At 46.8% G+C, this 10,305-nt stretch overlaps 1 protein-coding gene across 1 annotated transcript in view; it reads right to left on the bottom strand.

The window, feature by feature from the left end:
• Window positions 1-561: 561 nt before the first annotated feature.
• Window positions 562-10,305, bottom strand: part of AKAP8 (A-kinase anchoring protein 8) — a 32,480-nt gene continuing 22,736 nt past the window's right edge. Inside the window, exons 11-14 of the mRNA XM_032794341.2 lie at window positions 10,144-10,237; window positions 8,655-8,785; window positions 4,765-4,860; window positions 562-1,422 (exon numbers count right to left, since the gene is read on the bottom strand). Of these exons, the coding sequence (XP_032650232.1) occupies window positions 916-1,422; window positions 4,765-4,860; window positions 8,655-8,785; window positions 10,144-10,237 (828 nt within the window). The 3' untranslated portion in view covers window positions 562-915. The remainder of the gene's footprint in view (window positions 1,423-4,764; window positions 4,861-8,654; window positions 8,786-10,143; window positions 10,238-10,305) is intronic.

The raw sequence follows: 10,305 nt of genomic DNA, 5'->3' as shown, positions 1-10,305 counted from the left end.
AGAAGTTTATTTAGACTTTAAGATCAAGAACTCTGGGTTTATTCAAAATGATAGCGGGTCTATATCAGACTTAAACATTTTATACCACAAGCATAGATAACACTTAACAAGTCAGCAGTTCCTATCATTTGCCGATCTTGGTACTGTTTGAATAATCCTGTGACAGCATTTGGCAATCAGTTGTATACTGTGAATGAGACTATTGTGACCTTATTAAAATTTAGGAGGAAGGAAAAAATGGTTTTCAAGGGAGGTGTAATTTCCCCCCCTCAAAGTAGGTCTCTAAATCAGTGCACTATACAAAGAGTGGCCTGATTAAAACTGTAAAACTGCATATCCTAATTCTCATGCAGTACTGAAGTTTTGACAGATGAAGCCAGTGGATCGCGTGAAAAAAATCCTCTCCTTTCTAGGGAGTATTTAAAATGGTAAAGTATTCCCTACAGGTAGGGATAAAAAGTGCTGAAGATATTTATTGGCTCTCAATTAGTAAAAGGACCAAGTCTGTTGCAAAAGAAACCCCATACTGCTTTAGTGCTGCACTTAAAAACCAAACAGCTGTCAGAATCTAATCATTATGTTTTTATTTTGCAAATCCTGCTTTCCATTCTAAAATTCAAAAGGATGATGATGCACCTCAAGTGTTTCTTGGGGAATGTACAGCTTTCTGCCGTCTTCAACCTAAAACATTATGTAGAAAGCAGAACTAAGCAAGTCTACAGAACAAGACAGTTAAGCACAAGACTGCTCCCATAACAGAACAGTTGGGTCCCTCCCCTTGAACAAAAACAAAGCCAGCCGTATTTCTGGCAATGCACATTCAGGTACTGCATTTGAATAAGACAGGAAAAAAATCAAAATCATGGATTATACAATTGTGCAGGACAAGTCACCTTCACACAAACATTCACACAGTTATTCTTGCTGCAGCTCCACTTCTACAGGTGGCGCCTCCTCCTCTACCTTTGCATCACTGTTTCCAGACTCTGTTACCTCACTTGGTTTTTCCTCTTCCTTTTCAACCGGGTGTACCTCAGCTTCACCTCCTGTAGAAGCCACTTCACCTATATTTTCTTGAGGAGAGGATGGTTCTTCTGTTGCAACCACTGCTGACTCTGCTGCTTCTTCTATTCCAGCCTCTGCCTCAACCTCAGCTTCTTCTGGTGGCTGCTGCTGCTCTGCCTCGTTTTTAGGCAACTCCTCATTTTCAGGCAATTCCTCAGAGGCTTTTTCTATTTCTTCTCCTTCTGCTTTAGTGGCTTCAGGGGCTTCTGTGGCTTCACCTGCATCCCCAGGACCTTCCTCTTTCACCTCTGCAGTAGCACTTTCATTAGCCCCTTCTCCACCACCATCACCTCCTTCCAAGGCTTCAGTTTCATCAACATCCTGGTCAACAATTTCATCTGTAAATGGATCATCACCCTGACAAAGAGAGGGGAAAAGGACAGCAGTCATTTGCCTGTAGTATGGTTTAAGTTTCTCCTAGAGGAAACCTCAGATATGAAATTCAGAGGTTTGCAACGGAGATCAAATGGAAACGACACATCCTCAATTTCAGGAAAGAACTGTGAAAATTGATCAAGTCCAGCCTCAAAGCTCCTATAAAAATTGTGCACTCAACTTTTATCATGAAAAGCACCCCAGGAAAGTGTTTTTCAAAGTCCCACATCAATAGGCAATCTTACTTAGTGCTGGGAAAGCCTCTACCTTGCAGAAATGAAAACTGTATGCGACTCATGTACTGAAACCTGTTCAGGGTGCAGTCACCGAGGGGCTGGGAGAGGGAGGGTACACTCTTATGAACTGTGTGTGCTGCAACACCTAGGCAAACCGGGGGTGTCCAATCTCAAGTGGGAGGAACTCATCTTCTAGAAAGCAATCATCAAAATTTTCACCTTCTGTCCAGTCCCACTTGAGCATACAACCCAGTGGGAGACTTCCACTGGGAGAGGTCTAGGCAGATCAACAACTGAAGTTACAGTTTTCATACCACCCTATCTTTGGGAGCCAAGAAATCCAGGTATTTTTTGAAGTGTTGGTATAACTAATGATTTCAAGTAAAAACCCGTCTTAGTAGTCTCAAGAATTGGTTCCTGCTCTCTCCATCCCACACTAAGTGATAACTAATTAGGTTTTGTTATTTCAGTAGGAGTTATTCGTATTTTTCATAGGAGGTCAAGGCCCTAAGGGTTTTGGCCTCATTCAGCCTGAATAAGGCTGAGATCAGAGCTCATGTCTACTCCTCTTGGGACAGGGGGCTTATTTTTATTATTTGGCTTAGACTGGGTTTCAGAGTTATCTGAGGGAGAATATTGTACAGCCAGTAGACGGACCCCCTGCACCGTTTGTTCTGGATTATGGTATGGTGGCTCCTAAACTCTCCTTCCCTTCCTCACAGATCACCTTGCAATAGATGAAATGTGAATGAGGAAGATAACATGCCAGTGGCAGAAATCTTGCCCGGAATCTAACTGAGTGTGACTAAGAGCTTTTGAACTCTTATGTCATGGTTGCGATGGAGGCAAGGAGAGAGTTCTCTTGCCCCACCAGTATCCGTGAAATCCTGCCCAGTGAAACTGTGCTGGGTGACAGACAGCCTAGTAAAACTGGGCCATCTTTGCCTAACAACAGTCAAGTGTTTCTTGTAAGGAGTTTTCTATTTCACAGACCAGAATGATCAGATTCAGACCAGTCTGGCTGCCTCCACAAGAGCAGATCCATGCAGGTGGAGGACAAACATAATGTCGTCTTCTCTGGCTGGATTTTAGCCAGCCAATCTTATCTATTGAGGTTCTGGAGGAACTCCAGGCTATACCCTGCGATCTGGACCCATGTCCATAACCGCCAGTAAAATCTACAGGGGAATATGGAGTCCACTATTGGTGGAGACTGTCACAGCCTCCCTTTGTAAGGGCAAGGTGCCAGCATCCCTCAGAGGAGGAATCATTAGGCCCACGTTCAAGAAACCATCTCTTGACGCTGACAGTCTTGGCAATTATCACCCTGTCTCCAGCCTTCCTTGGGGAAGGTTGCTGAGAAGGTTTTGGCGAGGCAACTCTGGCATTACCTGGAATCCTCAGATTTCCTTCACCCCTTTCAGTCTGGTTTTGCACCTGGGTATGGTACGGAGACCGTGCTGGGATCGGTCGAAGATCTCCTCCTGCTGATGGACAAAGGTCAGGTGCCCATGCTGATTCTTTTAGATCTGCCGGCAGCCTTTGATACCGTTGATCATGAGGTGTTGTTGATGTGCCTGCGGACCCTGGCAGGGGTAGACGGAGTTGCACTTGAGTGGTTCCGTTCTTTCCTCTGAGAGATCCCAGAGGGTAGCACTGGGCAATTGCTCATCTGCCCCGAGGGCTCTCTCGTGTGGGGTACCGCAGGGTTTATTGTCACCCCTCCTGTTCAACGTGTATGAGAGGCCGCTAGGGGAGACAGCCTCGCTATCTGGGCTGCAGTGCCATCAATGTGCTGATAACTCTCAGCTCAAAGTCTCTTTCACTGGACCCAGAGGGTGGAGTCTCAGTTTTGCTAGTGTCTAGCAGAGACTGGGGCTTGGATGAGAGCTAGTTGGCAGAGGCTCAATCCAGATAAGACCAAAGTGATGCCGGTGAAACAGGGGAAACAGCTGCTCCCCCCATTTGAGGGGGTTTGCCTGCCCTGTTAGCCAAGTTTGCAAATCAGGGGTCCTGTTGGATCCTTGGCTGCTCCTGGATTCCCAGGTACCAGCAGTAGCCAAAAGTGCTTCTTTTCATCTTCGCATGGCAAGGAGGTTGCGACCTTTCCTCTCAGATGTGGACCTCGCCAGTTACCCATGCCCATGCCACCGCCAGATTGCATTACTGCAATGTGCTCTAAATGGGCATACCCTTGAAGGCAACTTGGAAACGTCAGTGCAGGACGCAACTGCCTGCTTACTCAGCGGTGCTTCCGCATGGAGCATATTACACCCATACTCTGAAGATTGCACTGGCTTCCAGCTTCTTTCTGGATGCAATTCAAAGTGCTGATTTGACCTAAGAACCCTACCTGTTGTGGCCCTTTGTCCTCATGCTTCATCCTGACAGTGAGGATCGGCTAGGGTGCTCTCACCGATACTCCCCTGCTTTGATCTCGAGGAACATGGATAGGGCCTACAGGGAATATGTTTCGACTTTGGAATTTGATTCCCCTGTTGGTCTGTCAGAGTTTGTTGACCTGCTGGGAAAGTTTCAGAGCCTAACTGTTCATGCAGGGTGAAATTCACCCCAGGCAGGTAGCCAAGGATGAGGCCTAAGCACCACTTCAGTTTAACTAACGCCCTGTGGGACTTAGATGGTGCCTATGCCTTGTGCCTCCTTTTGGCACCAAGGTGAATGCCCCCTCAGGCCACTGCCTGAGGGCTGACTTTAGGGCACTGAAGTTCCTTTTGATACTTTGTTCCTTTAATTATGTTTTGGTTTGGGTGATTAACTAATCTGTATGTGCGGGGATTGCAATAAGGTACAATTTGTAAATTTTTAAAAATACATGAAAAGTGATAAACTGCCTAAAAAGAAAATAAAGACACCAGACCCAAGGCTCAGCCTATGCATAAGAAAGCAGAGTGGTATCTATGCTTCTCCCCACTGTATATTGAAGCAAGTTTTGTGACCAACATGCAGCACACACAGTGATACTCAGCTCTGTGCTCTGTACCAGTTCAGTGTTCAGGACCAAGTCAGCGTGTATCCCCACTGCTCTGTGGAAAAGCAAGACTAGCTGGCGACTTTCTTACTCACTCACCTTGAGATACTTTTCCAGCATTTTTACAATGTGCTTGTTATTTAGGACACTCTTGGCAACATGGAGACTAGTCTTCTTGAACTGCTCGGCTGCCATCTGAAAAGGAAACCGGACACTGGGTCAAGTCAAGGAAGAGCTTAAAAGAGATCAGTCACAAGATGTTAGTATCCTGCCCAGCTACGCTGTCAAGGAGAAATTCCAGATTCCAGCCTGTTCTGCAGTGGCTGCTCTGCATAGGGTACATGTTTTGGCCTTGGGGATGGGCATGCCCAATCTGGCAATACAAGCCCTGAAGAAAACTCCATTAAGGACCCTCAGCTGCAATGGTCACCAAAATGCAAGGCTGCAGCAATGTCGTAATCCCTAGTTAAAGAAGCAGATTATTAGGTCTTTTCACTACCGAAGTAAGTTTATTTCAGAAAACAAGACAGCTAAACAATTTCTGCTATGCTGTGCATGCATTTACATCCAAATACCATCAAGCAATGAGTGACTTCAAGCCCTGACTTTGAATTCTTACTGAAACTGCTCTCAAATTGAGGTGATCCCAAATCAGACATGAGCGTATCCCTCAAATACCTTACAGTAAAATCAGATGCAACAAAGTTTTAGGACTTTAAAATGAACGCTATCCAGCAACAGATTAAGCTCTCTGCACAAATATCAGTGTGCAATCTCCAGCAGACTGGCTAGCATCAAATGAGCAGGGTGCACTATACTTAGGCTTGGTAGGATTTGATTTTACACTGACAGAGGTCAGAAAATGTTGATTTCAGCTGACACAAGGGAACTCATGAAAAACAACAGCCAGTGGGATTGCATCCACCATGCACCTTGCCCTGTAGAGAATGAGTGTCACCAGCCGTGCAGCAGCGCACAGCTCCCTCTGCAGCCCTGCTCCTTCACTCCTGTGACAGCAGGGCTGCAGAGGGCTCCCTGCATTGCTGCAGGAACAGTGACCCCAGGTCCAACATACAAGGAAAGCTGTGGTCCTGGTGGAATGAGCGGAGACCCCCAACAGCCAGGGCTGCAAGAACAACAACAAACCCCCTGACATGGGGAAGGCCACCCCCTGCTGAATGTCTCCTGCCAGGACTGGAGCCATATAGTAGAGGGATGACCTCCCCATGGCCACTGGCTCATCTTCACCACAGTCCTAGCCAGAGGTCTCTGCTTTGCCCCCCCAAGACCGCAGCCTTCTCTGGACCTTGAGCCTGCAGGGATTGGATGTCACCAGCCCTGCAGCTGTGCAGCCTTGGCCCCACACATCCATCAATTAGGATTGTGGAAACCACCCAGGGCAGGAATAGTTCAGCAGCACCTAGTGGCTGAGGGCTTATCCTCCTTGCAGCAGCCCTGACTGGGCCAGGACCACAGCCTCCCTGCACCTTGTACCCCAGTGTCTTGGACCTCTCAGCCATGCAGGGAGCCTAAACCCCTCCCTTAATTTCCAGCCACTGTAAAAATAAAAACTGTTAGAAAAAAATCAATATCAATTGTCAAAATTAGAAAAAATAAAAATCAAATTCTGCCAAACTTAACCACACTCAGTAGCAACAAACTGCGAAGAGCAGGAAGTAAAGGATTAATGGACAGATATGATTAAATGACAGTGGCATTTAACACTTCTGGAAGGATTTCAAAGGATCTCTCATATTTTCCCCAACTGAACAATGAACCAACAAAAGCTGGGTGCTGAAGAGCTGTATTTAACTTGCATAGAGAGAAGTGATTGAAGCCTTTCTCTTTTTACGAAAGAGCCGTCTTTGAAGACTATAGATCTCATCATTAAGGCTACAATTTTGTCAGTTACTTTTACTAAAAGTCACAGACAGGTCACAGGCAATAAACAAAAATTCACAGAGCCTCTGACCTGTCTGTGATTTTTACTAAAAATAACTGTAGATGCTGCAGGGTAGGGGCAGCCCTTGCCACAAGCTGTTGGGCGGGTGCTCAGCACCGGCTGCAGCCCCCGCTGTGGGGTAGGAGAGCATAGCCCCAACCCCAACTGAAGAAGTCATGAAGGTCTGATAAAATCACAGAATCCGTGACTGCCATGACAAAATTGTAGCTTTACCCATCATGCATTGCTCCATTTTGAACTGAGATGAAGGGTTGCTGGAATGTACTGTAAAGCTCCAAGCTCCACTGTGGCCAATGCTGGTTTAGATGCTCATCTAACATCATGCCTTTTGTTAGAATTATTATTGTGCCTGCCTCAAGTGTTCTGACAAGGGAGGCTTTTGAATTTTTTATTAAGCAGCACTATAAAACAGTGCAACCTCAAAGAGAACCCTTGGTGTGTAATTTATACAGCATTCCTGAGTCAGAGCATTTAATCCCAAGAGAACAGGAAGGAAAAGCCAGACCCTCACAGAAATTACTGGAGTGGAGGGATGTCCTCTAACCTGTGTTATGCAGGTCAGACTAGATGATCACAATCCTGCCTTCTGGCCTTAAAATGTATGAATCCCATCCAAAATCTAATTCCAGGCCCAATAAAAGATCTGCCGTTAAGGGCCTGGCTCCCTATGTATCACAGTCAGCATATGGAAACTTCAGCTCCTATCAATGATTCCATGGTTCTCAAATTCATTGACATACTGTGGGATGGCAGATTACAAAAGGCAAGACCAGGTCTCACTTTCTTTGTAACCACTTCTATTCATCTTTCACTCACTCCCAACATGTACTACAACCAGTGATGAGCTGCCAAAATATTAACAACTGGGTCCTTCCTCCTCACCCCACAAAGGGGTCGTGCCCCTCCACCCCTGACTCCTGCCCCATCCAACCCCCCACGTTCTTTGACAGCCCCCTCCCCGGGGACCCTTGCTTCATCCATCCCCCTTCCCTGTCCCGACTGCCCCCCACTGCCCCATCCAACCCCTCTTCTCGTTCCTGACGCCACCCCGGGACCCCTGTCCCGACACTAATCCACTCCCCCAACTCCCCTGCCCTCTATCCAACACCCCCTCCCTGCCCCCTTACCGTGCTGCCTGGAGGTGGGGGCCAGGCCAGGGCCGCTCAGCTGGGGCCGGGCTGAGCCACTTGGCTGGGGTCAGTGTTGGGATCAGAGCGGCTTGGTTGGGGCCGGGGCCGGGCCGCCCGGCGGGCTGCAGTCGGAGCTGGGGCCAGGCCGGGCCAGACACACGCCAGCCGGAGTCGGAGTCAGGCCCTGTCCGGGATTTGGGGCCAGACCAGCACTGTGTGGCGCCTGGAGCCCTCCTTGCACCCCCGCCCCAGCTCACCTGCAGGAAGCCACTGCTTCCTTCTCAGCCCTCCCAGGCTTCCTGCACAAACAGCTGATTCGCAGGAAGCCAGGGAGGGGGAAGGAGAAGCCGGGGGAGCATTCAGGGGAGGAGGCAGAGGCAGAGTGAGGTGAGCTGGGGCTGGGGGAAGGGCAAGGAGCTGCTGGAGCTTGTTAAATTTAAAAGCCCTTTTCCAACTGGTTGTCCCTCATGGGACAACCAGTTCGAAAAGGACTTCTAAATTTAACAATCGGTTCCCGCGAACCAGTGGGAACTGGCTCCAGCTCACCACTGACTACAACCCCTTTCAGATCAGCTGCTAATACCTACCTACCTACTTGCCAATACCTGCAGGAGAACAAAATCCACATGGCCAGTTCCTTCATCTTCCCACAACCACCAGTGACCACAATGTTACTAGTTGGTTTTGCATTCCATCAGGTCAGGAACAATAAGCCAGAAGATGAGAAGTGTTTCTAGCAGGTGGAAAGCAAGTTAGCATTCCTCCATGCAAGAGCCCTCACCACTCACAAACCCTCAGCCCTTTATCTGTCCATTCAGCCAGTTCTCTGAGTTAAAGATGAAGTTACTTTAAATTATCTAATGAGTATTTAGACAGAAGTGAGTATGCTTGCTTACCCTGCGGTTCCTGTTGTGGTCTGCTGACCTCAGGTGTCTTTGGAGCAGGTGGTTCTGTGCAGGAATTAACATGTCACAAGCCATACAGTGAGCTGCCTCGATCTTCTTGAAAAAGTGTTCCTGGCCGATACCTGGGGTGACACAGACAGGTTAGCCAACATTCAGAGTAGCTGTTACCTCAAAAAATGTTCTGAGAGTCCCATCAACACCCTCTAACCACTTCCATAAATAAATATCACAAAACTCCCTCTGGGATGTAACTGACAGTAATTGACAGTCGTATCTCATCTCATCTCAGGACAGCACAAATGATTTCCTACGTTTTGGAATATTTCACTCTTCCTGTACCCTTTTTCAGAAGCTAACAGCAAAAACTTGTTAGCTGGCTTAATGTTGGTCAATGCGCAACTTAATTCAAGTTTCAACAGGACCCAAGCCCCCCACATTAGTTCAAATGCCTTTTCATTAACTGGCTGTGTCTCAAGAGACCTTGCACCGTATGAAAACATGCTGGGAATTGTGTGCTAAGCAAGATCTTGTAGGTTCTGTGGCAATATGCTATTGTCAAAATGGGGGCAAGACCAAAACAGGAAAAAAAAAAAAAAAAAACCAATCCTACAGCTTTTAATGGAGTTAAATAGTGAAATGAACATAGGATCTGTTCTGTTCAACTGAATATTTACAAAGCTAATAAAACCCTTTGCTTTTGAACATTTTCCCATCTCCTACTGCCACACATCTTCACTGGCCACAGAACTCAGCATCAGTAACACTGCAGTGGATTCTCACTAAACCATGCAGAGAATCTGCAGTCTCTCTCCACCTGATAGTGAGGCTTCTTATTTTTATAAAATCTGTGTACTGTAATATAGCATCTGGAAGCAAGGCTAAACTACAACTGCCTACAAAATGAACAGAGCACAGAGTGACTCATTAGCCCTTTAAAAATGGGTCTTGTTCACTTTCTTCCTAACTTTCAAAATGCAGTCATCTTTAGCAGGTCTCCCAATCATTGGGGTAAGATGGCAAGATTAAACTGGATACTGAAGCTGAGGGTGGGTGGCAAGTTTAACTTCTGTCTTACCCCAGCCCTCTCAGATAAAAGGTTTAGCCTGAGAAAGGAAAAGCAAATGTGGCTCCTTTTTCCAATCCTCATCCAGCAGCATCCACACTGCCAAGCCTTTTCCTTCAGCACTTGCCACTCCAGGGCTACTAGATTTCCACTGACCATCTAAGCCACATCATAGAGTAATATAACTGTTTTCTGCTAGAGAAGTAGGATAGTTGTTGGCACCTTGGGCATAATTAAGATCTAACTGATCGAGCATTACTGAACAGGCAATACTTAATTGTAAAATCTATAGGGCAGAGACTGTCTTTGTTTTGTGCTTGTACAAGACCTTGCACAAAGTGATCCTGATCCATTATTGGTGCTCCTATGTGCCACTGAAAAACAAATAGTATCCAGGCATACACAGACATCACTCACCCTTGAAAGGGTCTGGTTTCTGCTTTGTACCCTCCTTCTCAGTCAGCTCCTGACGACGCTTTTCAATTTTCTTATTTCTGTTCACAATATACTCCTGGGGGCAGTGGGAGGGGGGAGAAGACGAGAGAATGAAACTCTCCACCACTTATACAAACCAATGGC

This window comes from Chelonoidis abingdonii, chromosome 26, assembly GCF_003597395.2.
Source record: "Chelonoidis abingdonii isolate Lonesome George chromosome 26, CheloAbing_2.0, whole genome shotgun sequence".
Classification (NCBI taxonomy): Eukaryota; Metazoa; Chordata; order Testudines; family Testudinidae; genus Chelonoidis; species Chelonoidis abingdonii.
This window is presented reverse-complemented; position numbering and strand designations above follow the sequence as displayed.